General features: G+C 46.8%; 4 protein-coding genes across 8 annotated transcripts in view; all 4 read right to left on the minus strand.

The window, feature by feature from the left end:
* kansl3 (KAT8 regulatory NSL complex subunit 3) overlaps nt 1-6,692 on the minus strand; it is an 8,645-nt gene extending 1,953 nt beyond the window's left edge. The window contains exons 1-21 of one of the 4 annotated variants that reach the window (XM_049762220.2): nt 6,488-6,692; nt 6,005-6,035; nt 5,316-5,590; nt 5,062-5,232; nt 4,894-4,984; nt 4,515-4,700; nt 4,298-4,426; nt 4,104-4,220; nt 3,940-4,038; nt 3,740-3,811; nt 3,588-3,662; nt 3,336-3,493; nt 3,209-3,272; nt 2,934-3,122; nt 2,700-2,853; nt 2,314-2,391; nt 1,633-1,806; nt 1,453-1,540; nt 1,114-1,241; nt 718-824; nt 457-649 (exon numbers count right to left, since the gene is read on the minus strand). In XM_049762220.2, coding sequence (XP_049618177.1) covers nt 457-649; nt 718-824; nt 1,114-1,241; nt 1,453-1,540; nt 1,633-1,806; nt 2,314-2,391; nt 2,700-2,853; nt 2,934-3,122; nt 3,209-3,272; nt 3,336-3,493; nt 3,588-3,662; nt 3,740-3,811; nt 3,940-4,038; nt 4,104-4,220; nt 4,298-4,426; nt 4,515-4,700; nt 4,894-4,984; nt 5,062-5,232; nt 5,316-5,590; nt 6,005-6,007 — 2,551 coding nt within the window. In that variant the 5' untranslated portion in view covers nt 6,008-6,035; nt 6,488-6,692. Of the gene's footprint in view, nt 1-456; nt 650-717; nt 825-1,113; nt 1,242-1,452; nt 1,541-1,632; nt 1,807-2,313; nt 2,392-2,699; nt 2,854-2,933; nt 3,123-3,208; nt 3,273-3,335; nt 3,494-3,587; nt 3,663-3,739; nt 3,812-3,939; nt 4,039-4,103; nt 4,221-4,297; nt 4,427-4,514; nt 4,701-4,893; nt 4,985-5,061; nt 5,233-5,315; nt 5,591-6,004; nt 6,036-6,487 lie in introns of those variants that run through there. The other 3 variants (XM_049762221.2, XM_049762223.2, XM_049762224.2) reach the window with 3 other exon arrangements.
* Nucleotides 6,693-7,229: 537 nt separating this feature from the next.
* Nucleotides 7,230-19,473, minus strand: LOC125993567 (calmodulin-regulated spectrin-associated protein 1-B). 2 transcript variants are annotated; one of them, XM_049762214.1, is made up of 19 exons: nt 19,122-19,473; nt 18,310-18,473; nt 16,164-16,426; nt 15,580-15,741; nt 15,207-15,287; nt 14,957-14,989; nt 13,796-13,937; nt 13,582-13,721; nt 13,419-13,515; nt 13,190-13,313; nt 12,910-12,992; nt 12,739-12,823; nt 10,330-12,643; nt 10,017-10,153; nt 9,734-9,951; nt 9,235-9,337; nt 9,045-9,157; nt 8,856-8,974; nt 7,230-8,648 (listed from the first exon to the last, which is right to left on the minus strand). In XM_049762214.1, exons 2-19 carry the CDS (start codon nt 18,470-18,472, stop codon nt 8,352-8,354), a joined length of 4,674 nt encoding a protein of 1,557 aa, XP_049618171.1. In that variant the 5' UTR covers nt 18,473; nt 19,122-19,473; the 3' UTR covers nt 7,230-8,351. The 2 variants fall into 2 exon arrangements, with proteins under 2 accessions (XP_049618171.1, XP_049618172.1); XM_049762215.1 differs by lacking the exon at nt 14,957-14,989.
* A 671-nt stretch (nt 19,474-20,144) lies between these two features.
* LOC125994277 (beta-microseminoprotein-like) lies at nt 20,145-21,129 on the minus strand. The gene is made up of 4 exons (XM_049763528.2): nt 20,976-21,129; nt 20,774-20,858; nt 20,576-20,681; nt 20,145-20,349 (listed from the first exon to the last, which is right to left on the minus strand). Exons 1-4 carry the CDS (start codon nt 20,976-20,978, stop codon nt 20,256-20,258), a joined length of 288 nt encoding a protein of 95 aa, XP_049619485.1. The 5' UTR covers nt 20,979-21,129; the 3' UTR covers nt 20,145-20,255.
* A 57-nt stretch (nt 21,130-21,186) lies between these two features.
* Nucleotides 21,187-22,202, minus strand: LOC137840114 (beta-microseminoprotein-like). The gene is made up of 4 exons (XM_068650018.1): nt 22,130-22,202; nt 21,776-21,860; nt 21,521-21,626; nt 21,187-21,433 (listed from the first exon to the last, which is right to left on the minus strand). Exons 1-4 carry the CDS (start codon nt 22,130-22,132, stop codon nt 21,304-21,306), a joined length of 324 nt encoding a protein of 107 aa, XP_068506119.1. The 5' UTR covers nt 22,133-22,202; the 3' UTR covers nt 21,187-21,303.
* Between the last annotated feature and the right edge of the window lie 3,865 nt (nt 22,203-26,067).

A 26,067-nucleotide genomic window follows, 5' to 3' on the forward strand; every position in this document is an offset into this window, starting at 1 on the left:
CTCTTACTGTTCCATGCAAGTCAAAGTGACAACCAAATGAGAATGGCAGCAAAATGTGGTTGGAACTGACGACGAGGGGTGGGGTGGGGTGGGGGGGGGGCGGAAAACAGAAGCATTTAAGAGCCAGTATGATACCAGTTTTTATTGCAACAGGGACAGCGGATGTGTCATGTCGATACATTTATGACAGCAAGCGAGTCTTTCACACACCAAAAATAGATGACCAACTTGATACACAAAGATTTTCTCTCATACAAAACAAACACCGCTAAGTGAAGGGCCTTTTTTTTTGTTTGTTTGTTTTTTTGACCTGACTTTTTGAAATGTGTCAGCAGTACAAATTGTATTGTACTGCTTCGTCTGTCCCCGGATGCTGTCGTGGTCATCAGAGCTGCCCCTCTCACACAAGCATCCTCGCTCAGCGCGGCCGTCGCCCTTTGGCACTTCGAGACATACCGGCCGTCTGGTTGGTGATGTGGGCCAAGCCTGGTAAACCGCTGGCAAGCTTGGCCAGTCCGCCATTCGTGAGCAGTTGGTGGATGGCGTTGCTTTTGGCCACGGGCACCGCACGGAGCAGAGTGCCACTATTGGTGGCGGCGGCGGCGGAGACGGCGCTCAGGACCTGACCCTGCGGCTTGCCGCAGAATGCCTGGAGAAAAAGCAGACACTAATTGTTGTTTTTTTTATATTGTGTACTTTGTACATTTGCTTTCGTACCTGCGCGCTACCGGCGCAGGCTTCGGCAGACGGCAAGCTAGGTGCTTTGGTGACGATCTCCTGAAGACTGAAACTTAGGCCTTGCAGCAAACTGCTGGCGGAAGATGCTGCACACACACACGCACACACACACACGCACACACACACACATGCACGCAAAGATCTTGATGTATCTTGAAAAAGTAGCCCCGTCCCAACCCATAAGGGCCCTGCGGCAGTAAGCCTCCGACTGGGTGGACGCACGCACCACATGTCCAAAGCGGTAAATTCAGGACAAGTGACAAACAGCGACGGGCAGGGTGATCGATGAGATTTACTCTCACGCGGAGATTGATGTCGCTCCAAAATTAAGCGTGGGTGGGTAGGGGGGCTGGTGGGGCACAAAGGCAAAGATACCTTGGGCAGTTGCCGGAGCCTGCACCTGGATCGGTACGGACGACCCTGACACCATGCAAGGCTGCACGCTGTTGAAGGGGCTGGAGCCTAGCGACAGGGCACCAGACACCTCTGAGCGACTAGCGGACCTGTAGTGACACACAGAACCACCAGTCCACTCAAGAGCCACCTCACAAAGTGCTCTGTGGTCAGAACCCTCGGCTTGCAACAGCCCCTTTGCACCAGGCAAGCTTTTTTGTGCGCGTGTATGACCAAGTGGGAACGGGGCACGGGTGTCGGGAGGGCTTTAGAACTCTACGGATTCTTATGGCCCATGTGCAGCCAGGTAGACTAGCTTACCGCTGGCCGGTGAGAAGTCCAGAGAGCTCCACTGCTCCGGCCACAGTCTGGCCCATTGTCACCGCTAGAGGCTTCCCCGAACTGCCCACTGCGCAAAGACAACAGCCAAGAATGAAATTCTAGAGCCGAGCTACCCTGGGCTCAAAAAAGGTTGGGAAACAGCGATTTGTCCATTTCTACCTTCCTGTACGGCTGCGCTGAGGGTGGACCCGGCCGACTCGCTTTGGGAAACAAGCGTGACCTTGATCTTGGCCCGCTTGGAGGCTTTGTTCGGGGTGGGGCTCGGGGTTAGCCGCCTCTTGCCGCGAGCTCTCAGTTCATCTCGGTCCAACGCCTCCATCTGATCACTGGTCACTGTAGAACGAGACACGGCGGGATGGCATTGTATGCGTTTGAAAATGAAGTCACCGGAATGTACGCCAAGGAGTCAAAACGGAACCAAACCAAATTTACAAAAGGAATGGAGATCTTTATTCATTTGTTTTAAATCTGTCTGTCTGTCTGTCTGTCTGTCTGTCTGTCTGTCTGTCTGTTTGTCTTCGTGAGGTTGTTGGGAAGGCAGGCAGCACCGATGTAGAAAAATCACAAGTGGCCTTTTAAGGATCACACTTATTATACATAATGATTCGAAACGTGAAAGGATTATACACTGTGCACGATTATAATTTTAACTTAATATCTTACTGAAGTTAGCAATATCAGATAGTCATGACACTGCATCTTACGAGTTGATTTTCCCTGACATGTTCTCGTCTTTGTGGGAAACAAGAGGCCCATACGAGGGCAGCGGAAGAAGCCGAGGAGAAAAAGGGGGGGAGAAAAACAGAGAAGACAGAGAAAGGAGGAGGGCTAGCCACTTACCAAAAATACAAGGAGGAGTACCAGAAGGAAGGTTTTTCCTCACAAGCATGTTTTGTTTCATAAAAGCAGCAAACTGAGCTGTGAATGAATTGGGAGAAGGAAGCCAGAGAGGAAGGTTGAAGAAAAGGAGACAAGAGTATTTCAGTCACGTTCCATCTTGCCCCATCAAGATGTTGTGACGTGAACAATAGTTATCTGCAAATCGCGTTTTCCGTCGCTCTTTGCTTCGACAAAGCCTGTTCCCGCAGCTCTGTCGTGCATTTTTTTTTTTTCTTTTCCCCCTTTTCAGATGGCTACCCTAAGTTGTACGCTTATATGAGGAACTTGATTTAAAGTGAGAGCAGATGTGTGAGAATGCTCCTTCTCACTGCGCTCTCTCTGCTCACCTTGAGCCTGCTTGTGTGACAGCACTGTGCCGGAGCGTTGCATGTGAGTCTTGAGGAGCTGCGTGGCTGTGATCAGACTGGACTTCTGCGCCGGGGACAGACTGGTCTTGGGTTTGGGGCTTGAGGTGGGACTGCTGCAGACGCTGGACAGATCCTGTAGAACGCAAGCGGAACAACTTCCACGATGAGCTTTCTGAAAATCCTCACCGCTCGGGGTGACCGTCATCGACTGACCTCTGAACCTGACGGAGAGATAGGGAGTCTAAGCGCGGGGGAGGAAGGCCGTCCTCTCTCCATGTCAAAAGCGAACTCTCGCCGAGTCCTCTTTTTCTTCTCGGTGTCGAGGTCCCTCGTTTCGCCCGAGCCGTGGCCGTGGCTCTCTGCCCGCGTGAGGACACCGGACAGGAAGTCGGCAATCTCATCCTGCCGACCAGTCAAGCGACAACAAAACCATTGGCGCTGTGGCTTCGCGTGGCCGCGGAAAGCACAAAATGATTTCGAGGGCCGACCTGAATGCAGCGGTCGACCATCGTCTGCGTCAGTCCCTCTGATTTCATTTTTGTAGAACTGATCCTGTCAAGAGAAAAGCCACTGTCAACATATTTGGAAGACGTGATGATGTCAGACACGACTCACCTGACGTTGTCATCGGCCCCTCCCACCACCACCATGCTGTTATCAGTCCTCAGTTTCTCTCGAAATTCCTCCATCCCTTCGACGGTGCACTGCAGTGCGTTCTGACCCACCACGAACAAGACGGGGGTCTTCATGTCCAGCAGTGGGTCATCCACATCCTGCGAGTCACACACACACACACACGTCAGTGACTATAAGCAATGAACAGGGAAGAAGAAAAAAAAAATTGGAATCAATTCCGTGAATGCGCACCCCTCTTGGACCGTTGACTGTAAGCAGGGGGAAGCCCAGACAAATGACAGCTGTCAGGTACTCCATGAGCGAAACCTGTCGAGAAGTCGCCATTAAAACAAGCCCAAAAAACAAACAAGCCACTCCAACTTTGGAAACCTGCAAACGCTTACATGACAAGCTATGAGAGCGCCAGCATTCCAACCAACCAAGATGATGGGTTTGTGAGGGAAGTGCCTGCGAACCTGAAAGCGGGGAAGGCACAATGGACATCAGAAAATGACACTACTTTTCCGACTCTTCTTCAGCGCAAATAGAAAAATGCACCAAAAAACAAAATAATAATAAAAGGGGAAAAGACGATGCCCTCTACCTCAATGACCTTTGCTCGAACAGTTCCCATCATGTGCTCCAGACACTGAGTGATGCCGATATTGGCGCCACTGCTGACATGCGTGTGTATGGGGATGACCTAGCAAGACAGAAAAGAGCTGCTATCAGCACCGTTTGGAAAGACAACAAAGATGTACTCGGCACCTTGCCAAAACAGGAGAGCTGCGACTGCCAGAATCTCATTCGTCGTGATGTCGGCACGGCCGGATTGGTCGGGCTTGACGGTGCCAGTAGGATGAGGGGCGATCCGGGGAGTTTGCTCTGAAACATTAACCGAGCAGTGTACTTTGTTTGCCATATTACACTATGCAATATTTTTAAAGGGCGTTGAATTGTACCGGTTTATTCTGCGACAGAACCCCAACGGCTGGGTCCCACGGACGCTTCAGCAGCAGCGATAGGGCCTCGGCACTGGGAGAACCCGTCTTGGCCGCCGGAAGCAACATTCTGTCAATCAGCGACGGCAGCTGCCCGGACAAAAATCAAAAAATGACACGTCGGCACAAACCCCGTAGCGGAGAGCCGCGTGATCCATATCGTTCGACGCGAAGCAACCTTGCTTTTGAGAGTCTGCAAAACATCCAAGTAGGCAGCCAGCAAGGTGAGACTCAGCGATTCAATCAGAGTGGTGTGCAACCACTGCGTCAGCTTGGTCTCCCAGTTGACACTGGCCAAGGCGTGCCGCACCTTTCTGGCACATTTGTCCACAGCTATCCTGCGTAGGATTGGCTCATTGGATGCCTTTTGAGGGATGAGAGTAGCATGTGAAAATGTGCCAAACTGTCCCATGATTGAAAAAAAAAAAAAAAAACCTTGAATAAACCTTTCAGTTTGATGCAACGCAAGTGTCCCTAATGTAGTGTTTACGTCTCAAGTACATTGCGGCTCGATCTGATCATAAACGATAGGAACAAACTAAACAAGCACAACTTACATTTTCGTTGGCCAAGCGGGCTAATCTTTCAGCCTGAAGTGCTTTTAAGACTTTATTAAACAATTTGGTCTGAGTGATGGACCACATAGTCCTGAAAGAACAATGACAAGATCATAAAAACACACATTGCAATGGAGAAACTCCCCCTTAAGCGCTTGGTTGTCTTACTTGTTTATATGTTCCTCCCAGTCATCTGGAGGAGGAGGACTTTCCGCAACGGTGCGAGCAAACAAGACGTGTCGCTCGCACTCCTTCATCACGCTCTGAGCTTTGTGGTTATCATACAGGGGGACCGGCGTGGGTGTGACCGTCTCAACGTCGATTACGGCTTCTGAATCTCTGCAATAGAAGAAGAAATCGATCGCGGTGGAGGTTCTCCGCAGCCTTTGTGAATAATCATCAGCCAGTTAAAAACAACTCACGGTGAGACTTCTGGCTGGCGCCGAGGGGTGACAAACAGCGTCCTTGTGGGCCGTGCGCTGCTAGCGTCTGGGTGAGCATTCCACGGTTTGGCGTAGCTGTGATCGAGGCAGACCAAGTCCACCTCTCGATCGTGAGCCGACAGCTGAAAGAGCAAGGATGTCCCCATTTTCCGTGCCGAGATCTGGTAGTCCTTATCCCCGCCCCGGTGCATTTTCCTCCAGGGCCCAGACGGACCCTGGGAAGGCCTCCACAACCTCTTGGACTTGACGCACAGCTAAAGGAGAGTGACAAAGCAGAAAGCACTTTAGAGGGGAGTCTTTGGTTTGCTAGGTTCCCCACACATGATGTTTTGAGGTGACAAACACTGCCTTAATCAATGCATTTTATGCAGCCCGGCATGGATGTCACAATGCATCACAAAACGAGATGCTCAGATACTAGGGCTGTTGATTAATCGATGATTGATTCTTTGTCTGAAAGGTTGCAAAGTGGTATAAAATTTCCCCCAAATTCAGGCAATTTTCCATTGGCGAAAATCAAGAGAAATTTTGCAAATATTTTATACAGCCAAAGATCCTTTACTTACAAAGCAAAGCCCAATTATCCTTATTTATTACATTAACATGGGAAAGGAAGGTAAATCATTTTCACAATAATTTACAATATTTACAATAATTACCGTACTTACCATCAGTTATCTGTGAACGCGCTGACGTTGTCTGTATATACATAAATACCTCAATATTATAAAGGCAATAAAGTACTGAAACAGTAGCTGTGTATCAGAGTACGCCACACAAATATATTTAAATATAATTCTTCTTCTTCTTTCTGTAATACAATTGGTTGTCTACAATAGAGGAGCAGAGTCGCTGGGGAACAATTTGACGTTTGGAGGCAACAATCATTAAAAATCCATCCTCAGAAGCTTTGCAGGTGCTTTGTCTTCTTGTCTGAGGACTATCCACGACCCGCATTGAGACACAATTCCAATGGGAGGTTTAGCGGACACTTTTAAGGTTACGTTCATCGTTAGGCGGCTACTATTTGTTACTCAACAGTCAAAAACGGCCATAAAGACGTGAGTGAGTGACTTGTGGGTGGGCTACACTAGCATGCTAAAGTTAGCATAGCGAACTAAAGGCTAAAAGAAGCGGTTAACGTCGCTCACCTTTGCCTCTAACGATCCATTTATGGTCGCAATCGTTCAAAGTCTTCTTGCGTGCCCAACTAATACGAACATGTACATATTTAGGCGTAACTAATATGCGTTACAAAAGGAACACAGGCAGTACGCGTTAGCTTGCTTTCTTTTTTGTTGTGTGGGCTGTTGCCAGATTCATGCGCCACAGTCCTCCTGGAGGCTCCGTTGACTATGGCGGCTGGTTTGTGACAGAACTGGCAACCCGGGTTATGGCGCGTAAGGTCTTCCGCAAAACTAGGACTGGAGTATCGTCCAGTGGAGTGGAGTTCGTTCATCCGTTCAATCTGGGCAGCACTTGGTTAAGCGTTGCGGTTGTAAATAAAATGGAGTAGATTTGAAATCTTATTTGCATCTTTTAACGTGACGAATGAATACAAAATGTCTATACATTTTACACCCATCCCATCCCATTGTTTGTAGCACTCACTTGAATAATGGATGAGCTGTAGCCGATCCCATCTGACTGAGCAAGGAGGTTACAGGCGGTGGCAGTCAAGCTGCGTTGACCAGTAGAGGGAGAGAAGAAGTTTTGCTTCTGCAACAACATTATGAGAAGACAACCAAAAAGGCAAAGCCACAAAAGCAAGGATGGGGAACCTTTTCAGTCACGTCCGAAGCCAATATTAAATTATTTTCAGCACTGTAGGCTCCACACCCTTCCTCCAAAGCGTGTGTGACAAAAGCAAATGGACAAAACAAACCATGAGAATAAAAATAAAAATGTGATTTTAATCCAATTTCAACATGCTAAGTGTATCAAAATAAATAGATGGCATAAAGGATACAACTCAAATAGCGGGATGAAAATAAAAGGAGACCAGTGTAACACAAACGGTGATCCCATGCCCATACAATCCATTTTGATAACACGCTAACGACAAACACTTGCAGTAGTACGAGACCTTTTGGCCTCTCGAGTGTTTCATACAAAAGTAAAGTGCTGGTGATGGTTTGCCGTTGAGTGAAGAAGCACTTTTAGAGACAGACGAGACCACGTGGCAGTGTGCGTCAACCCTTGGAGGAATGTTCTTTAATGGCGGCGCTCGGCGGTTTACATTGCGTGACGCGTTCCTATGATTGTGTTTGTGTCTGCGTGTGCACCTTTTTGTCTTTGTGTGGCCCGGTGGAGAGCCGACACAACTACGCTCTACACATCAGAGATCTGTTGTGATGAAAACACGCACATCAGCTCAAACTTGACAGCACGCCACTTGGAGGAAAAGAATACAACCAAAATAACCCCCTCCTTAAAAAAAAAAACCAAAACAGCATTATGTCTGCACCAAGGATCGGTTATTTCCCTTATTAGACTTCCCTTACTAAAAAAAAGGGATGCTTGGATAAATACAAGTCATTAAAATTCCCGCTGTTGATGTCTTTCTTTTGCTATACACACACGTACACCACCAGCGGGCATTTTAAAAGGCGGTTTGATCGCTTGACAAGAAGTGCCACGACGTGTTCAAGGCCAAACAAATCCTGTTAACAAAACTAACGAGCAGTTTTGCTTGGAGTACTTTCTGCTGGGATGGGAAGTACCATCATAATTCCACGAGACAGGAAGATCTCGTCCAATTAAATTCTCTTCAGTGTGGTGGCAAAGCTGATAAATATGGAGTAGTGTAAACCACGCATGCGCCTGAACGCATCACACGAGAAGCCAACCCGGGAAATGTCCGTCTTGTTCGGCAAGCAACTTGTCCTGCGGGCTCTTCTCAGTAAAACCTTGCACGCCGGCAAGCATTGAATGTGGGAAACAAAGCAAGATGGCGCTAGATGATTTGGGGTGTGGTACGGGGGGGGGCCGGGATGCTCATTGGACCTCCTGCTGCTATTTGCCGCTTTTCTTGGACGCCGCGCTCCTCTTGGCCTGCCACAGGTGGTTGTGGATGGTCAGAGCGTCCACGCTGACCGACACGGTCTTGGCGGGGATGACGGTGAACTGCTTGCGGTCCGAGTTGTACTTGTACAGCTTGTCGATCATCTTCTTACTGATGCTCTTGGGCCCCGTGCCCGTAAGCTTGTGGATTTCCTCCGTGTCCGGGAAGTAGGAATAAAGCGCCCGGAACTGGCAGCCGCCGTCGCGGAACAGGATCATCATGTGATTGGACTCGCACTTCTCCAGCTCCTGCGGGAGAGCTCGGTTATAAAGAACGCAACACAACAGCAGGCGCTGACGTCGCGTGTGTAAGTCCTCCTCAGCAGTAGTAGGCGCTATACTGTGGCAATTTGACACATTGTATTTGCTCACATTTTTTTTTGCCTTTGTTACATCAAATTCAGTGCATACATCTTGACTTGTAGTCGTCTAAAAATGAAAAAGAAATGAACTGACCTCAAGTATCTGATTCTTCTGCGGCTCGTTGACTTTTCCGGCCAGACAGCAGTGCGAGATGGCGTTGTGAATGATTGGCTTGTTGGATTTGGCGCTCGGCTCCTTGAAAAGTTTCGGGCCTGAGCGAAGACGTTTGAGAAGAATGATCAACATATGAGAAAGAGCGGCTAGAGAATGGTATCGACTCACCGGTGTACTCAGCCAAGGATGCGATGGAAGACGCGGTGGAGCCGTTGTCCCAGTCCCTTTCGGCAGCCCGACTGTGGTTGCGACTTCCCGGGAACGACTCCACGGAGTCACAGCTAAAACATACGACGACTGTAGCGTGACGACGCCGGCGGAGGCGGAAATGTAACTAAGGTGGAGCCGTCCGTCTTACCGTTGGGAGCCCGCACCCCCGGAGTTGACGCTGTCAGCCTCGTTGGTGGCAGCGGAGGCCAGCGACAGACTGGATCCGGACTGGGCTGTGCTCAGGTTGTCGGCTGTGAGAGAAAACACAAATTTCAGCTTCGGGGCAGACTTTGACCATGTGACCCCAAATGAATAAAAATGAGATCAAGACGAGTACTTTTTGCATGCTTGTCTAAAAGCCTCATTGTGGATTCAACTCAAATGTTGACACTCGGATATAAGCGGGTTTAAAAAGTCTTCTTGTAAAGAAAAAGAAAAGAGGCAGTGGAAACAATTCGGTTCTGAGCTCAGATGGAAATAATCCAGTTAAGTCAGTTTGGATGGCATGCCTACTAATAAGGTACAATGTGATCGATAAATAAATAACGATGTAATACACAGGACACGCCGCCAGAGGTCAGTGTGGCGTTTGGTGAAACGCCAAGAGGACGAAAAACGGAATGTGGTGAAACATGAGCCGGCCTTACGTGTGGAAGAAGAGCACTTGGAGACGTTGTCGCTGGACGACTCCTCCCTGAGGATGGTCTTGGGTCTGTGTTTCTGTTTGGGTTTGGGAGTCTTGGGCTTGACCAGACCTTGCTCCTCAATGATCTCCTGCTGCTTCCTCCGCAGGTATTCCTGCTTGATCAGCTCCCGTCGCGTCTTCTCGTCCTCCTTCCGCAGGCGATCCTCCTCAGCCTTCCGCCTGGTGTTGATTAAGCACATATCGTTTGTTGGGCCGAGGCCAATAGCGATGCCGGGGAATTTTACCTGGCCTCGTCGCGCTTCAGCTCCGACTCGGCTTCCAGCTGCTGCTTGCGGAGACGGGCCTCCTCCGCTTTCTTTTGCTGCTTCAGCAAGAACGCCGCTCGCTTCTTGGCGAGCTCGTCCTCTGCTTTCTGCTCATCCTGGAACGTTGCAAAAGAATGAGGCCATTAAATCACAGATGCACTGCATGAACTGCAGTGAATAAAATGAAGAAAAATAAATAGTTCACTTTTGGTAGTTCTCGACACGTATTTTTGTTTAATCCAGACGGTCCTGGTGTATTTCACTTTTTGCATTCACTCAGGCAGGCAAATACCTTGAAGAAGAAGCCCATAACAGACTTCTGCTCTCCATCCCCATCGTCGGTCGTTCCGTCAGCAGCAGCCTCTTCACCCTCGAGGTCCTTCAGCCCCGACATATCCACCTCGATCAGGTGAGCTTTGCCGCGCTGGGCTTCGTCCGATGTCACGTTCTCTTTGCCCGAGCTGTCTGAGGAGTTGAGTTGCGCGTCTCTCAAGGTGCTGGACATGCAGTCGTCGAAGGACACTTCGGGAGGAGACAAAGCATTCAGGTCCACCCTGGTGGGCAGTCGCACGTTGGCGTCGTCGTGAAGCTTGAACGCGGCGGCGCTCCGAGCGTGGCTCGAGGTCGTTTTGTGGGTGGGCTCTCCCGCCGGAGGGTTCCTGGGGCTGTGTGGCTCGGGATGCTCGTTCCTGGGGGACCTGCCCCCGGCCGATTGCCTCGGGTGCGTGTGTGTCTCTGGCCCGCCGTGGGAGGGGGTGGCGGTCTTGGCGGCGTGCCGGCTTTGCTCTTTGCTGACCTTCAGCTCCGTCGGCTTGGATCTGGAGCTCCGGCCTGAGCTCAGCTTGGGGGGTTTCCTCGTGGGGGCGGTGCCGGCGCCGGAGAGGTGTTCCACAAAGTGCAAAGCGTCTCCGGCTCTCGCGTCGCTGTTTTTGTCGGCGGCGTGCGGCGGCTGAGGAGGAGCCCCTGGCGGGGACAGTACATTCTGCTTCATCATCATTTCCTGCTGAAGCGACAGTTGCATCATCTGCTGCTGGATGCTGCCGATGGCTTCGTGCAGCAGCTCGATGGAGCGGTTGCACTCGTTGAGGTCCAACTCTTCTTCTTGGTAAAAGCTGCCATTGTTTCCCTTCTTGTCTGCTTCTAAGGCACCCGAGGGGCTGCCGGGTCCCTCCGGCTCTTTGTCCCCTCGCAGGGCATCGACGCACATATCGTCTTTAGCCGACGACGTCACTTTTGCGGCAACCAGCTCGTCTTTGGAGGGGTCGGCTTTGAGCGGATTGGGCAACGTGGCGCCCTTGCCACCGCCGCCCTTCTTCACGATATGCAGGAACGCAGCCTTACCCAGCTTCTGCCTCTGGCGGGCTGACAGAACTTCCATCTTCTTCTTTTGATGCTCGATGGCGCGGCGCTTCTCCTCCAGCTGCATGCGGAGCTGGATCATTTCCGACGCCAGGACGGTGGCGCCGCCGCCGCTCCCATCGCGATTGCAACCTCCCAGGGGTGACGAGGGACTCTGGTCTCTTTTGAATCTCCAAGAAGACGACAGGGGCCCGCTGCACTCGGAGCCGTCCGGCGTGGTCCTTTGCGAGCTGGAGGCACTGGAGCGGAGGTCGTGGTTGCTGCCGAAGCGCTGCTGTTGGGCTTTACGCTCGGCGAAAGAGGTCATGCGCACGCTTCCGCTGGCCACGCTGCTGGCCTGCGAGTAAACGCTAAGGCAGGGGCTGGAGCGACCGCTGCAGCCATTCATGTCTTTGTCCTCGTGCTCCTTGACATTCATGTCCTCCTGGAGTTTGGCGGATTCTTCTTCATCGTCCCCATTAAAGCTTTTCCTCGGCCAAGCTAGCTCTTTGGCCGTAACAGCCTCATCCAAATCCTCATCCTCTTCGTCCAGGTCTTCCAGGTCGGCGTCAAGGCTCGGGCAAGGCTTGGGCTCATCGGAATCTGAATGCAGGTAGAACCCTGCATCGGGCTCTTTTGCCGAGGGCTCCGCACTGCTGGTGGCGGTGTGTCTGAAACCCGCCTGAGCCTGTTGAGGCTCGTCTGAGAAGTCGGGCTCGTCAGCCGAGGCGTTAAACGTGTTGTTGAGGTTGAGGGCGGCTTTCTTATGAACTGCGGGAGAAGATCCATCCCCCCTGCGTGAAAAGCCCCTTCCCGAGGACCGGGGCACCTCTCCACTCTCCTCCTCCTTGTTCAGGCATACAGACTTCTCTTTGGCCGGTTTCAGCGCAGCAGGCATCAGCGGTTCGAGGTAAAACCCATCGGCGGCATGTTTGGACTTTGACTCCGGTTCCGCTGCGGCCGACGCTTGGCTTCCTTCAGGTTGTCTGGAGACGGCCGCAACCTCGGTCCTGGCCACTGGCGCCGGAGATTCTTCTTGGTAATCCAGGTTGACTTTCCCCAAGAGGCCGTGACCGTTGACCCTGCGCATCTGGGCTAGCGTGGCTTGATGCGCCGAAGTCTGGTGTTTGGGCGTGACGTTGAGGACGTTGGACGCGAGGCTGTCTTTACTTATGGAGCGGGCGAGGCTGACGCTGTCGCCAGAAGCAACATCCGCATCGCTGTCGGCGGCCGAATGGCACACAAATGAGCTCAGCGTGGACACTGGCCTGCGGAGGGAAAAGAAGACTTTTCATGAACACAATAACAAAGATATGTCCATTCCAAACAAGTGATACTGAGAAACTCGATTATTTTTCTTTACCGCTGCCTCTTGTCGGGCCAAGCGGCAACAGAGCCTCGGGCCTGTCTATCCATCTGGCTCAAGGAGTTGGAGCGGTTCCTCAGACCTTAAAAGGAAAATAACATTGATTTGAAATGTTACAAAGTGTATTCGGGACGGAGCTCAGCAGTTGCTGTAAGGCCATGCTTTTACCAGCACCGTCGTCTCCTTGAGGCTTCTGTTGCCTCTGGCGCAAAGGCAAGAGTGGATGGGAAGGACTAAAGGATGGCCCACGACTGAAAAAAAATCAAAGTATAATCAAGGATGACGAGCCCAAAGTGCTGAATCGAAACAAAAAGAAATCGGATTATTTCAGACGAATGGGGGGGAAAAAGCACACAGTGAACAATCTTGACTGAAAAGTGATTCAGGGAGGTTGGTACGCAAACTTCACCAGCCATGGGAACCTCACTCAAATCCTGATGCGGTTTACCTGCTACCGAGTTCAGGGCCGCTCTGGTTTTCCGACATGCCGGGACTGGCCAGGAAGCTGCGCTTGGTGGCGTTGGAGATGGGCACTGACGGACGAGAACTCTTTGGCTGAGCAATGGCTCGAGCTACAGGAACGGACAAGAACATAAGTCAGTTGTTGACGCTCTGAACGTAAAGTTCAAAGTCAAGGTTTCTTTTGATTATCATTGATCATATCCAAAATCACTTACCATCTTTCAACTCTTGCAGATCCCTGGGCAGGACAAATTCCGGCTTGACAGTCTCAAACCACCAGAAGAGTTCAGCAATGAAAACCATCACGTTGTGCTGCGTAGAGAAGCGGTGATTACCCACGGCGGCCATTTTCAATCTTTTCATCGCGAGCCGTTCTACCTTGAGCACAGGAGGCGAGTAGAGGATGTCTTCGGTCGTCAGATAGAAACTTTTATTCAGATACTCATTGGCAAACTCTCTGAGCAGTTGGATGTTGTACAGGCTATCGGCCATGGAGGGAACTTCCTTCAGGCAAATGTCTGATCAGGCGGGAAAAGAGGAAAATTAAAAAAAGAAAAAAAAAAAGACACAAATTGTTAATGTCGCCAAATACCTTCCAGTTTCATGAGGTCCGGGCAGTAGAAGTGGACAATGGTGAGCAACGCAGCTCCGTCACAGACATCTCTCATCAAATCTTCCAGCAGCGGGAAGAAGGGAAGATGGCGGCCAGACGCGTGCTCCCGACGATAGCGTACCTGAACGTAAGACGGCCAAAAAACAATCAGAGACAAATAGCGCCACAATCGCGGAGATATGGTTGCGCTGAGCTGCACAGCTGACCCGGCCGGTTAAAGCACGTTTGACTCAAGGATGTTTGATGCCTTTCAAACATCCAACCAAGGTCCTCCCTTGCAGAGCACAACTTGTGTATTGATAGAAACGGAAATACCACGATGCGGTTAAATGCATCAAGTTTAGGGAGAACCCCGAGGAAAGCAATTTGCTGATGGTGGGATGGAGGTGTTAAAGCAGCCAATAACAAAGAGCCGGAAGGAAGCCTTTAGTCAGTGATGGAGCCCAGTCAAAGGAGGCCAAGGAAAACCAGAGGAACGGACGGGGGCAGATCAAGAGTCTATTGATGGAAAACGAGTGACCCAATTTGCATATGTATACATGTTTGGCTCAGCATGCAAGCGAGACTGCACTTTTTGGATACAGAGAGCAGAAACCAGGAATTTCGAGCCGACTGGTTATTGTTTTAAATAGGCACGTTGACATGCTGGGTGGAAAGACGAAAGCGCCGACGTTAGCTTTGCTTCAATATTGGAATCAAAGCAGTTGGGTGATTTGTAGCGGGCAGTTTTTCAATCGCATAGATGTGTCAGAGTAGAGGAATTATGATCAGAAAAAAAGAAGAAGGGGGAAAAAAAAAAAAAAAAGTGTGAGCAGAAAAGTGAGAGCAAGTCAATGTGGCGGCCAGGGTGCACTGCAAAGAAAAGGAGATGTGCCAGCAATGACTTTCATCTGACTTCACTGAAGCAAATACAAGACGACAAACATCAACAGGGTTTGGATAATACATGTTGAATTTTTTTTTTTTTTAAGGGAAGAATAAGGTGGTTTTATTGGCTTGGGACCACCTTGGCTAAAAAGCAGCATAGAGTGAGCTTGAACAAGCCTCGGTGAGGTGTGCGCGCACACATCAACACAAAACTATGCGTGCATGGGGGAGGGAGCGAGGGAGGGGAGGGGAGGGGGGGAACTTCCAACTTACAGGGACAAGCTTCCAATACCATTTGGAGGGAGACTATCCAGTTTGCAAGGATAAGAGAAGGAGAGGAAGGCATAGATGGGGAACAGGAGCAGAGATATTAATAGGTCAGAGGTATTAGACACAAGACTGGATGGTGCTGGCTGCATCCAATTTGAACAGAGAAACACAGGAAAGGGTCAGAGGTCACACAAGCAAAGTTGAGGAGCCACAAAACGAGACCCCCCCCCCCAATTCAGGAGACCTCGTTTACCTTTTGGTGACTGGGAGACTCCAGAAGGTGGTGCTTGACTTTGTGCTCCTTTTCGCTAATTTCCCTCATTTTCGTGTTTACCTGCACACATTGGAAATTGTTGGGATTGTTTTGTCCGGGCATTTTTTTGGAACAGCCGATATCTGCCCATTATGCTCATGACACATCACAAAAACAGTTTCATCGAACTGATTTAACAAGTGGCTCATAAATGAAGCTATGGTACAGTTCCCTGACAGATTTTTTGGGTTTTTTTTTCATACTCAGATTTCCAAATAGGTGATGTGTATTATTTATTCTACGCCTATTTAGAACCTCCGCTTGGATCCAGGAACAACCCCGCTGGCGTGTGCTTACGCAGACGTGTTTCTACCTTATTGATCCAGAAGACCATGGCATCCTCCAAGTCAAAGGGAAGCTCCTTGGAGGGATGGAAGGTGGAGAAGCGCTCCACGGAAGCTACGACTTTCTCAATGCTGATCATCTCCACCGTGTAGGCCATCATCAGGGCATCAATCATGGGGATGTGGGCGCTCTGAAAGAGGACGAGAAGAGACCATCAGAAATTGCAGAAGGTTTACAAGTATCGAAAAAAGCTGACAGAAGGGACTGTATGCGGGAGAAGCTCAGGGTGTCTTTTAGGTTCCTATTAAACTGTTTGGTGGAGTCAGCAAAGTGGGAGCGCTGATTTTCCATCCCCTCGCTGGGCTTTGTGTCTGGCCGTGTGGAGTGTTACATCATGCCGCGAGCAGGAAAAGCAGACCGACATCGGTTTCCATGGTAACAAACGGGAAGGAAGAGCACTGAAAGCTGGCGGTCAACGTGGAACCACCGCAGACTAACTTGATCTTGTTCCGACACACAAACTACTTTCAAGTTAAGGTACATACGTAACACACCAGTGGAAATGTCCCTCCTTCACACGAGCACTTTGTCACCAAGTCTTTTCCCACTCACCATTTTAATGGGCAAACCAGCCAGGTCCTCCTCCGTAACTGCCGTGTCATCGCTCTCCACGACATAAATGCCCTTCCTTTCCAGAGACTGGATGACGGAGCGGTGCGACTGGAGGGACGCGGCCTGCTCCGTCTTGAGGATGAGGGCGCAGACGCGACAGTAAAGCTCGCAGGACAGCAGCAGGCGGATGACGGGGGGCTTGATGTGTTCCTGGTCGTACTGGTCCGTGTAGAAGGGATCCCGCAAATCCTCTGGTATATGATCTATAATTAGCAGACAAAAGTTACTCAGCGCAAACATTTGCTTGTGAAAGTTGAAACATAGAGCTACACGAATTTTTAAAAAAAAATCCTCGACACGAGAATCCATTCTGTGGATGTGAAGTCACACAAAATCCAGACATGGCAACCTTATAAGGAGCTGGAACAAAGCGCTGGACTTGGCTATGCCAAAACCAAACGGTTCAATTGAACAGGGAAGCTCAAAATAGATTTGGGGAAAAGCCTTTAGAAAATCGTGTGTGTGTGTGTGCGTGTGTCAGCAGAACGACAAGAGTGTTCCGTTCTGACGGGGAAAGCGGCTATCAGCCGGCTCACATTCAACTAAATGAAATGCCGATTTAGCATCCAGCTAAAAATCTAACTAGGAACCCAAAGAGCTGTGCATCTTTTTAAATGAAACAAATGCGGACTGCTGTATCGAAGCATCACTTTGGCTAATGAAACCCGGCAATCGATATTTTTTTTTCATGTAAATTAACAGTCAGGAGCTTTTTGGGAGATTTGTTCCCTATCCACTAAACAGTTTGACTTGATTCCACAGACAAAGACAACGTGTACTCTCCCCTTTCTAATCCCACTAGGACGACGCTGGGCTGCGGCCGCTAAGTGGGATGGGGCGGAGTGTGATCTCAGCTACATTAGCGTTAGCCAACTGTATTAAATAGCACAAGCAGGGCGGAAGGCTTTGAGTGCGACAGGTGCACGCCGCCGCGCTTGACACCATGTCGGGCTGTCCGCCACTCAGGCTTGGGAGCAGCTGTGCGGCCACACAACACGAGTACACAAACACCGCCGACATACTGTTTGTCCTCGAACGCCGCACGACCTCCAGCATCGTCGTCGGCACTAAATTGCGCGGAAAGCATTTTTTGCTGTGGCAAGAAAACGACCGGCATGTCATGGTAACTGCTAACTAATGACATTAACAAACGCCACATGAGCCACCGCGTCAAAGTAAACGGAGCCTTGTGCATTCGGTTCCCAAAGGAGACCAGGCTCCTTGTTGGAGCACTAAAGCGCCGAAGGGGTCCCGTAGGCTTTTGTGCTCTATCTGAACACAATCAGCGTCTGCATCATTAGCCACGGGCCGCAGTTTGCACACTCAAAAGAGACTCTAATTGATGGCGAGATGAACAGATGCCTACCTTCGAGAGGGAAATGAAAAAAAATCATCTATAGGGTGCCTTCTATAATCCGACTTGGTACACTTACAGTGTAACTCTGAGTGCCATTAAGAATCGAAAGTATTCTTGGAGTGGAACAATGTCGATCCAGTGAGATGTTAATCCTGCAACTTTGCTCCCTGCTGTTGATTGAAAAAATCTGTCAAGCACTCAAGTTGGTTAATGTGTTATGTCAGTAACGGCTCAGGAAAAGTATGCCAAGTCATTCTCACAAAAGGCCTCTTTTCCATTATTACTGGAATGTAGGTGACGATAAGCTAATAGGCAGGCTGGAAGAGAAAATTGTGTTGAGGCGGCAACTGCGATCTATTGATGTTTTGTGTTCAAGGGACAAACAGGATGGTGGAGCAGCTCCATTTGCACAAAGATAGACACCCCCCCCCCCCCCCCAATTTAATTACCTCGTATTAAAGTCCAACTGTTATGTAATCCTTAACCCGATTTAGATGAAATTCCACTGGCCATAACACAAGTCTGAAAACGGCACTGCCAACCAGGCAGTGTATGTTCAAGAAGGTTGACTCTTGATGTCAATGTTTCACCCGAGAACATATTCTGCAGTGAAAATGAGCTTTTAACCCATGAGGACAGACTGACATGTCACTGGTGAAAAATAAAAGTGACAACACAATCCACATGCCAATAACATTTTGTTATACGGCTGGAAAATGAATTACTCACCGATGCCGTAGGATTTAGCAAATAGCCAGCGTAGGTTGGCCGCTATTTTGGCTCTGGCAGAGTCATACATTTCCATGGGGACGACATCCATGGAGCCTTCTGCAGACCCAGTCAAGTCCACTTTCCTCCTGGTACCGTCCCCCGTACACAAATCAACAGCCATCCTTTGGGAGGACAACAAACATACTGGTTATTTTAAACATAATCATAATGTGTTTTACTTGTCATATACTTCAGTGCAGTTTCAATGATCTAACCGTGAGTAATGTTACAGTATTATTTAATAAACCCTCAGGGTTACTATAGGTTAATAATTGGTCATGATGCTGGTCCAAGAGAGCTTTTTTTTAGATGAGGCCAGTATACTTTCAGGAAAATGAAACATTGCTGCAAAGTTTCAAGTTTATGAATCTACTTGTAAATAGTATAGGACGGAAAAGGCTGTGATGCAGTGCAGTGTTTTTTTAGGCACACTGTTCCTAATTGAGGACATATTGGGAAATGTCTTCCCAAGTTGCATTACCTGTAGCGTAAAGCCACGCCAGCCTATGTTACCACGAACGGCCCAACGCTAGCGTGGACCAGCAGACTGTCATTGCTACAGAATTCATTCAAATATACTTGTCGTCATTTGTGGTTACGTAAATTCTGAAACATGGATGTGGATTTTTGAGCGACGATACAGCAATTAGCTAGCAGCCTTCTTGGGAAAAGCAAGCGTGCATCATATGCTAATGCTAACTACAACGCTGGCTTGTTAGCGTGTATTCTATTTTTTTTTTTTTTTTTTTGAAGATGTTCGCCCGTTTTACCTTCAATGTAGGGATCCAAGTCACCCTTCGGTCCGACCGGGGTTAATAATCAATCGAGAACCCGCCTTGCTTTCCAGTGGGCCGCTGCGTAGAAAAGTCTCCGCCGCCTGCAGCACATCGTAGCCGCCAGCTAATGCTGCTAACAGGGGAGGCGAGTCAGGATGGTCTCCCAGCAACAACACCCCATTCGCGGTGAAAATGAACCCGTAAAGCAGGGGAAATAAAGGGGCGATTAACAATGCGTGTTCGAAATCTAGCTTTGTGGTAAACGACAAAGCATGCTAGGCAATTTGTATTCACACAACTTGAAGCACGAGCAGTAAGCAGGAGGGCGTTCCATACTTGGAGTAAGAAAAGATTTTTTTTTTATCATAATAGCTATTGCGCATGCGTGATTACAACACCGACTGGACACGATAATTACGGTTAGGTTAATTTATGCGCTTGTATTCACGTGAAATGAAAACGCATAACTTCATTTTGTCATTGAGGAGTGTTTTGTTGATCACGTAAAAATAAATTAATTTTTAATACGGACGATCTTTGTCAGAACTAGATCATATTGCTGTCACACCAGAGAGGAAAAGAAAATCTCAACATCACGTTATAACATTATGCAGAATTAAAGTCATCATCTTTCAACATACATTTTACAGAGAGCAATACTGACACCTAGTGGATTTTAATAGACTAGATACAGATCAAGTCAAAATATCTCTTATTAACCCAGCACCAGCTCTTACACTAAGTAGTGTGTTTATATTTAAGGGGGGGGTGGGGAGGGGCTTAACCTTGGATTTAGTTTTTTTCCCTAAACTTCCAGTCAATAACACTGGGTTCGGAGCAAACAAACAAAAAATAATCAAGGTTACCTGAAGACCACCATGTAGATAGTTCCTTTTGCACAAAATTAATTCTGCACAAGACTTCTGTCAATACAGGTACAAGGTTTGTCACAAAAGGTCCAGGGACTACAAACCGCAATTCCAAATTAGGCAAAATATACAAATAGACAAACCCACAAAATGTGCTGCATTTTTATTCATTTCCATGACCTTGCGAAAATACTTCACATCTGCTTCTTCCATGCAAAATTATTGTATTACATGTATGAGCCATTTTTTTGATCGTTTATCATGGGTCATCTCTCCTATGAACGCTGTATTTGCATGTCGCTTTGTCGAACACAGATACGCAGTCATCAGGGAACCCTCTGGGAAGGGTAAACCTGCTAATCAACATACAACACGTGCTCAACAACATCAAGCTCTGCACACATAAAAACACTCGAGTTTACCGAGTCTGTTACTTTCTTCTCTTCAAATAATCCTGGTCCAAGGTGCACTTGGGTCACAGTAGTCCCTGCAAAGAAGCGGTCCACACAAAATCAACAACTTTGTTTTTTACAGAGATAAAAACATTTGGAGGAAAATAAAAGCCATCCTTCAACTTACGCAGTGCAACAACCGTCGCAGGTACAGTCCATGCACTGACCGTTTCTCCAAGACGAACCTACCGCGTGCCACTCATTGTCAGCCGGATCCTGGCACTGTGTTGCACCTGCATGGATAGAAACAATTTCAGCCTGTTTTTTTTTCACGCTCACAAGACATCGGAAAACCATAAACATGACTTTACAGTGTTCTCTTTACCCGCTGCCACTTGAATTGGATAGCATTCGCCATTTGCCAGTGGCAGCAGCGCACACAGCAGAAAAGCCAGACACAGATATGTTCTCTGAAGAAAACAAGATTTTTTTTTAAATCGTTGCATTCACAATTAGAGTTTAAGGTTCATTAAATGGGTTAAAAACAATCAATCAACTCATTTTAAAAACACACAAGTTAAACTTACCATTGTGACAATAGATGTCCAACTGAGCCTCGAGTGCCAACGTGAAGATTTATAAGGCCAAATTGGGGGTGTTTCTGCTCACCTGCTTCTTTATGTCAACATCGACTGAGTCACGTGTTTGGCAGACTCCAAAAGATTCCATATCAGACCAGCCCTCATTGATTCACCAAATAAAATGTGGATTTTGTGCGTTCAATAAAAGCAGGCTGACTGGAACTGGCTGCATGCAGCTTTTATTTGTTTATGACCTTCAACCTTGACCTTCCCATCATAAGAAAAATAGTCCAAAATGCTTTTTTTCTTTTTAGCGTAGGATATCGTTTACGTGTCACTTCCCTACTACACCAAAAACTGGACATTCAATAGATGGGTCATCTCTCCTATGAACGCTGTATTTGCATGTCGCTGTGTCGAGCACAGATACGCAGTCCTCAGGGAAGTTTCTGGGAATGGCAACCCTGCAAATCAACATACAACACGCGCTCAACAACATCACGCTCTGCACACATAAAAACACTTGAAAAACGTGTGACCCTTCAACTTACGCAGAGCAACACCCGCTGCAGGAACAATCCATGCAATCACTGTTTCTCCAAGAAGAGCCAACCGGGTGCCATTTATTGTCGACTTCATCCAGGCAATGGGTTGCACCTGCAGTACGTGGGTACAAGCAACGTTTGCCAAACTAGACATGCTCAATTGTTTCCGTTCACCAAATGGCGCGTGAAAATAAATAAATAAATAAATAAATAAATAAATAAATAAATAAATAAATAAATAAATAAATAAATAAATAATACCTGGTTCGATCGTCGAGACAGTGCAAAAACCGTTTGAATGTGGCAGCAGGACACATAGCAGCAAAGCCAGAGACAGGTATGACGTCTAAAAAAAAATTTGAAACGGCATAAGCAAAGCAATTCAGTGTGCTCCACACAACAAAAAGCACATCTTTAAGAGATTAAAAAACAACAACAACTGAAGGCATTTGCAACCCAAATATATTCAAAACAAAGAGCGTAAACAAAAAGAAGGTTTTTTTTAAATGACTGAATCACTACAGAATTGAATTCATTTTAAAATTAAAATTTAGAAGTGTATACCCCTCAATTTTTAAAAAGGAAAACAAGCCCCCCCAATTTCTTTTGGTTTACCATTGTTGCAGTATGTAGGTCTCATCTAAGAGAGACTCCGGTCGCAAAGGACTTTTATAGTGAAGGTCACAGGAAGGACCTTTGGAATTTGGGTAGTGGACCTCTTTCCGTAAATACAGTCAACAGAAGAAAAAAATAATAATTATACACACCGTACAAAGTTTTCGGAAATAATACTTTATTTCCAGACAACAACAAAACACTTGTCAAAGTTTCAAGTGACGGTTGTTGACTTGAGGTTGTGGTATAATTTAACTTTGTTAGAAGTTCACTTTTAACTTCTTAAAGTCATTGCATACCAACGACAGAACTTGAATGAAGCTATCTGAAGATTTTTGAGTTACAGTACATTTCTTGTCGTAGAAAATACAAAGACTTCAACTGGCTGATGTGTTTTATTCATTGATATCACGACCTTTTTCTTTCATTATTATTAAGTTGTTAAGTGCCTTTGTTGTTTCGCGAGGAGTCAGCGAGTCTGCTCCGTCAATTTCCCACTGTCCCCAAAACTTCACATGGAATGGATGGGTCGTCTTTCTTGTGCACTTTGTATTGACTTTGTGGCGGACAGTGGAATTGCGAAGCAACTCAGCACGAGGTTAAAAAAAAACCTTGAAATTGGTGCCACTAAAAAAGTCATGAAATAGCAGAATATATATATGTGTGTGTGTGTGTGTGTGTGTGTGTGTGTGTGTGTGTGTGTGTGTGTGTGTGTGTATTATCATCCAGTGAACTAGTTCTCGGAATTCTGCTCCACCTTGTGGATTTTAATAGACTAGATACAGATCAAGTCAAAATATCTCTTATTAACCCAGCACCAGCTCTTACACTAAGTAGTGCGTTTATATTTGGAGGGGGGGGGGGGGCATTAACCTTGGATTTAGTTTTTTTCCCTAAACTTCCAGTCAATGACACTGGGTTCGGAGCAAACAAACAAAAAATAATCAAGGTTACCTGAAGACCACCATTTAAATAGTCTCTTTTGCACAAAATTAATTCTGCACAAGACTTCTGTCAAAACAGGTACAAGGTTTGTCACAAAAGGTCCAGGGACTACAAACCGCAATTCCAAATTAGGCAAAATATACAAATAGACAAACCCACAAAATGTGCTGCATTTTTATTCATTTCCATGACCTTGCGAAAATACTTCACATCTGCTTCTTCCATGCAAAATTATTGTATTACATGTATGAGCCATTTTTTTGATCGTTTATCATGGGTCATCTCTCCTATGAACGCTGTATTTGCATGTCGCTTTGTCGAACACAGATACGCAGTCATCAGGGAACTCTCTGGGAAGGGTAAACCTGCAAATCAACATACAACACGCGCTCAACAACATCAAGCTCTGCACACATAAAAACACTCGAGTTTACCGAGTCTGTTACTTTGTTCTCTTCAAATAATCCTGGTCCAAGGTGCACTTGGGTCACAGTTGTCCCTGCAAAGAAGCGGTCCACACAAAATCAACAACTTTGTTTTTTACAGAGATAAAAACATTTGGAGGAAAATAAAAGCCATCTTTCAACTTACGCAGGGCAACAACCGTTGCAGGTACAGTCCATGCACTGACTGTTTCTCCAAGACGAACCTACCGCGTGCCAGTCACTGTCAACCGGATCCTGGCACCGTGTTCCATCTGCATGGATAGAAAAAATTCCAGCATGTTTTTTTCACGCTCACAAGACATCAGAAAACCATAAACATGACTTTACAGTATTCTCTTTACCCGGTGACATTTGAACTGGTTGGCAGCGGCCATTTGCCAGTGGCAGCAGCGCACACAGCAGAAAAGCCAGACACACATATGTTCTCTGAAGAAAACAAGATTTTTTTTTAACCATTGCATTCACAATTAGAGTTTAAGGTTCATTAAATGGGTTGAAAACAATCAATCAACTCATTTTAAAAACACACAAGTTAAACTTACCATTGTGACAATAGATGTCGAACTGAGCCTCGAGTACCAACGTGAAGATTTATAAGGCCAAATTGGGGGTGTTTCTGCTCACCTGCTTCTTTATGTCAACATCGACTGAGTCACGTATTTGGCCATAACATACATACTTCTGGACTTTAAAAAGCTGAATCAAAGTTCCTTGGCAAAAAAAAAGTCATTACACCACTCATGTAGTTAGACATTACCATATCGAGTCAAGTCATGTGATTTACAACTACTGAGTGATAATCAGGTATCATGCCAAAAATGAATTATAATGTATTTCTGCAAAGATTCATTTTTTAAAAATTCAAATAACACTCACCTACTTCTGACAACAACATATGGCATGATGTAGAGTAAATAAATGCTCTTCCGTAAAAATACCAGCATCTAGTGGCGGACAGTGGAATTGCGAATCAACTCAGCACTAGGTTAAAAAAAAACTTGAAATTGGTGCCACTAAAAAGTCATGAAATAGCAGAATATATATATATACACACACGTGTGTGTGTGTGTGTGTGTGTGTGTATTATCATCCAGTGAACTAGTTCTCGGAATTTTGCTCTCCAAATGATCGGAATCAGACTCCCAAAAATTCCATATCAGACCAGCCCTCATTGATTCACCAAATAAAATGTGGATTTTGTGCGTTCAATAAAAGCAGGCTGACTGGAACTGGCTGCATGCAGCTTTTATTTGTTCATGACCTTCAACCTTGACCTTCCCATCATAAGAAAAACAGTACAAAATGCATGGCGTCGAACACTGAGGTGGCAAACATGACACGCAGGCTGCTGACACGTAAACGACATGCATGTTCCGTTCATATAAGAAAGACGGCGTATCAAACGGCGGCTCCGACATTGGCTAACGGGTACACATTTTTGTTCTTGGCAAGCTCGCATATAAAAATAAACAAAAATCATGCTGTTTGTTTAAAATCCCTTGAACATGCCCTTAGACTGGAGAGAAGCACACACACTGTGGAATGTTGGAAGCCTTTCAACTCCTCGGGTCCCGAAACTTCTTTTAAAATGGACCAACGGATAAAGTTAGGCCTTAAAAAAAAAAAATAATAAATTGAACATGCACGCTCGAATGTGTTTGTTGTTGTTTACATTTGCCTGCGAGGAAAACAAAATGTGATATGTTTAACGATGGACAAGAGTAGTGATGAGTTAGGGAATTAAAGGGTCATGCCATAAATATTCCGTTAGTGCAAAAATAGTCATCTTTCACATCTCATTGCAGGATAAACGTTCGGGAGAGTTTGCGTACAAAGTCACACAAAAAGAAAGCAATTAACGCTGCAACCCAGAGTGGAGCATCACAATAAACAAACAAACAAACAAACCTTAAATCCTCAGTCTGAATTCATGTTGAATCAAGAAATTAAGCGCCTGACCGAGACTAACATTTGGCATACACAATTAATTATGTTGTACAAATGTGCGTTTTTTTTTCTTGAATGGAACCCCAAAAGTGACGAGTTGGTCTATCCCCAACTGCAGTCACATTTAGAGTTGGACATCATTTGATTCTGGTTCAAACCAATTCTTGATTCTGAATCTTTTTAGGTTAACAACAACAACAAAAAAACGTTCGTAGAGTTCAAATTTGGGGTGTCCAACACCCAAACTACGGCACATTAATTTTTCCACACAAAGAAATTTCGTTTTAAAATGACAACAATCTGGAACACAATTTTAGGGGTTCCACTGAATTGATTTTGGCCAATTCATTTTGAAATATATATTTTTTTAGGTCTAAAATGACGTGTACGATCACAAAGAAACAATTGACGGAAGCCGGCCAGGCTCTGTTATTCCCAAAAAGGGATGAGAAATGGCACATTGTGTACAAAAACGTATTTACAAATAAATAATGGCACAAACAGCAGATCATTTGAGGACACTTAAAACATTGAAATCAATGAATAACACTTGTTTTTTTTTTTTTTCTCTGCACTGCAAAAATTTGATTTAGAAACACA

Source organism: Syngnathus scovelli, chromosome 3 (genome assembly GCF_024217435.2).
Source record: "Syngnathus scovelli strain Florida chromosome 3, RoL_Ssco_1.2, whole genome shotgun sequence".
Classification (NCBI taxonomy): domain Eukaryota; kingdom Metazoa; phylum Chordata; class Actinopteri; order Syngnathiformes; family Syngnathidae; genus Syngnathus; species Syngnathus scovelli.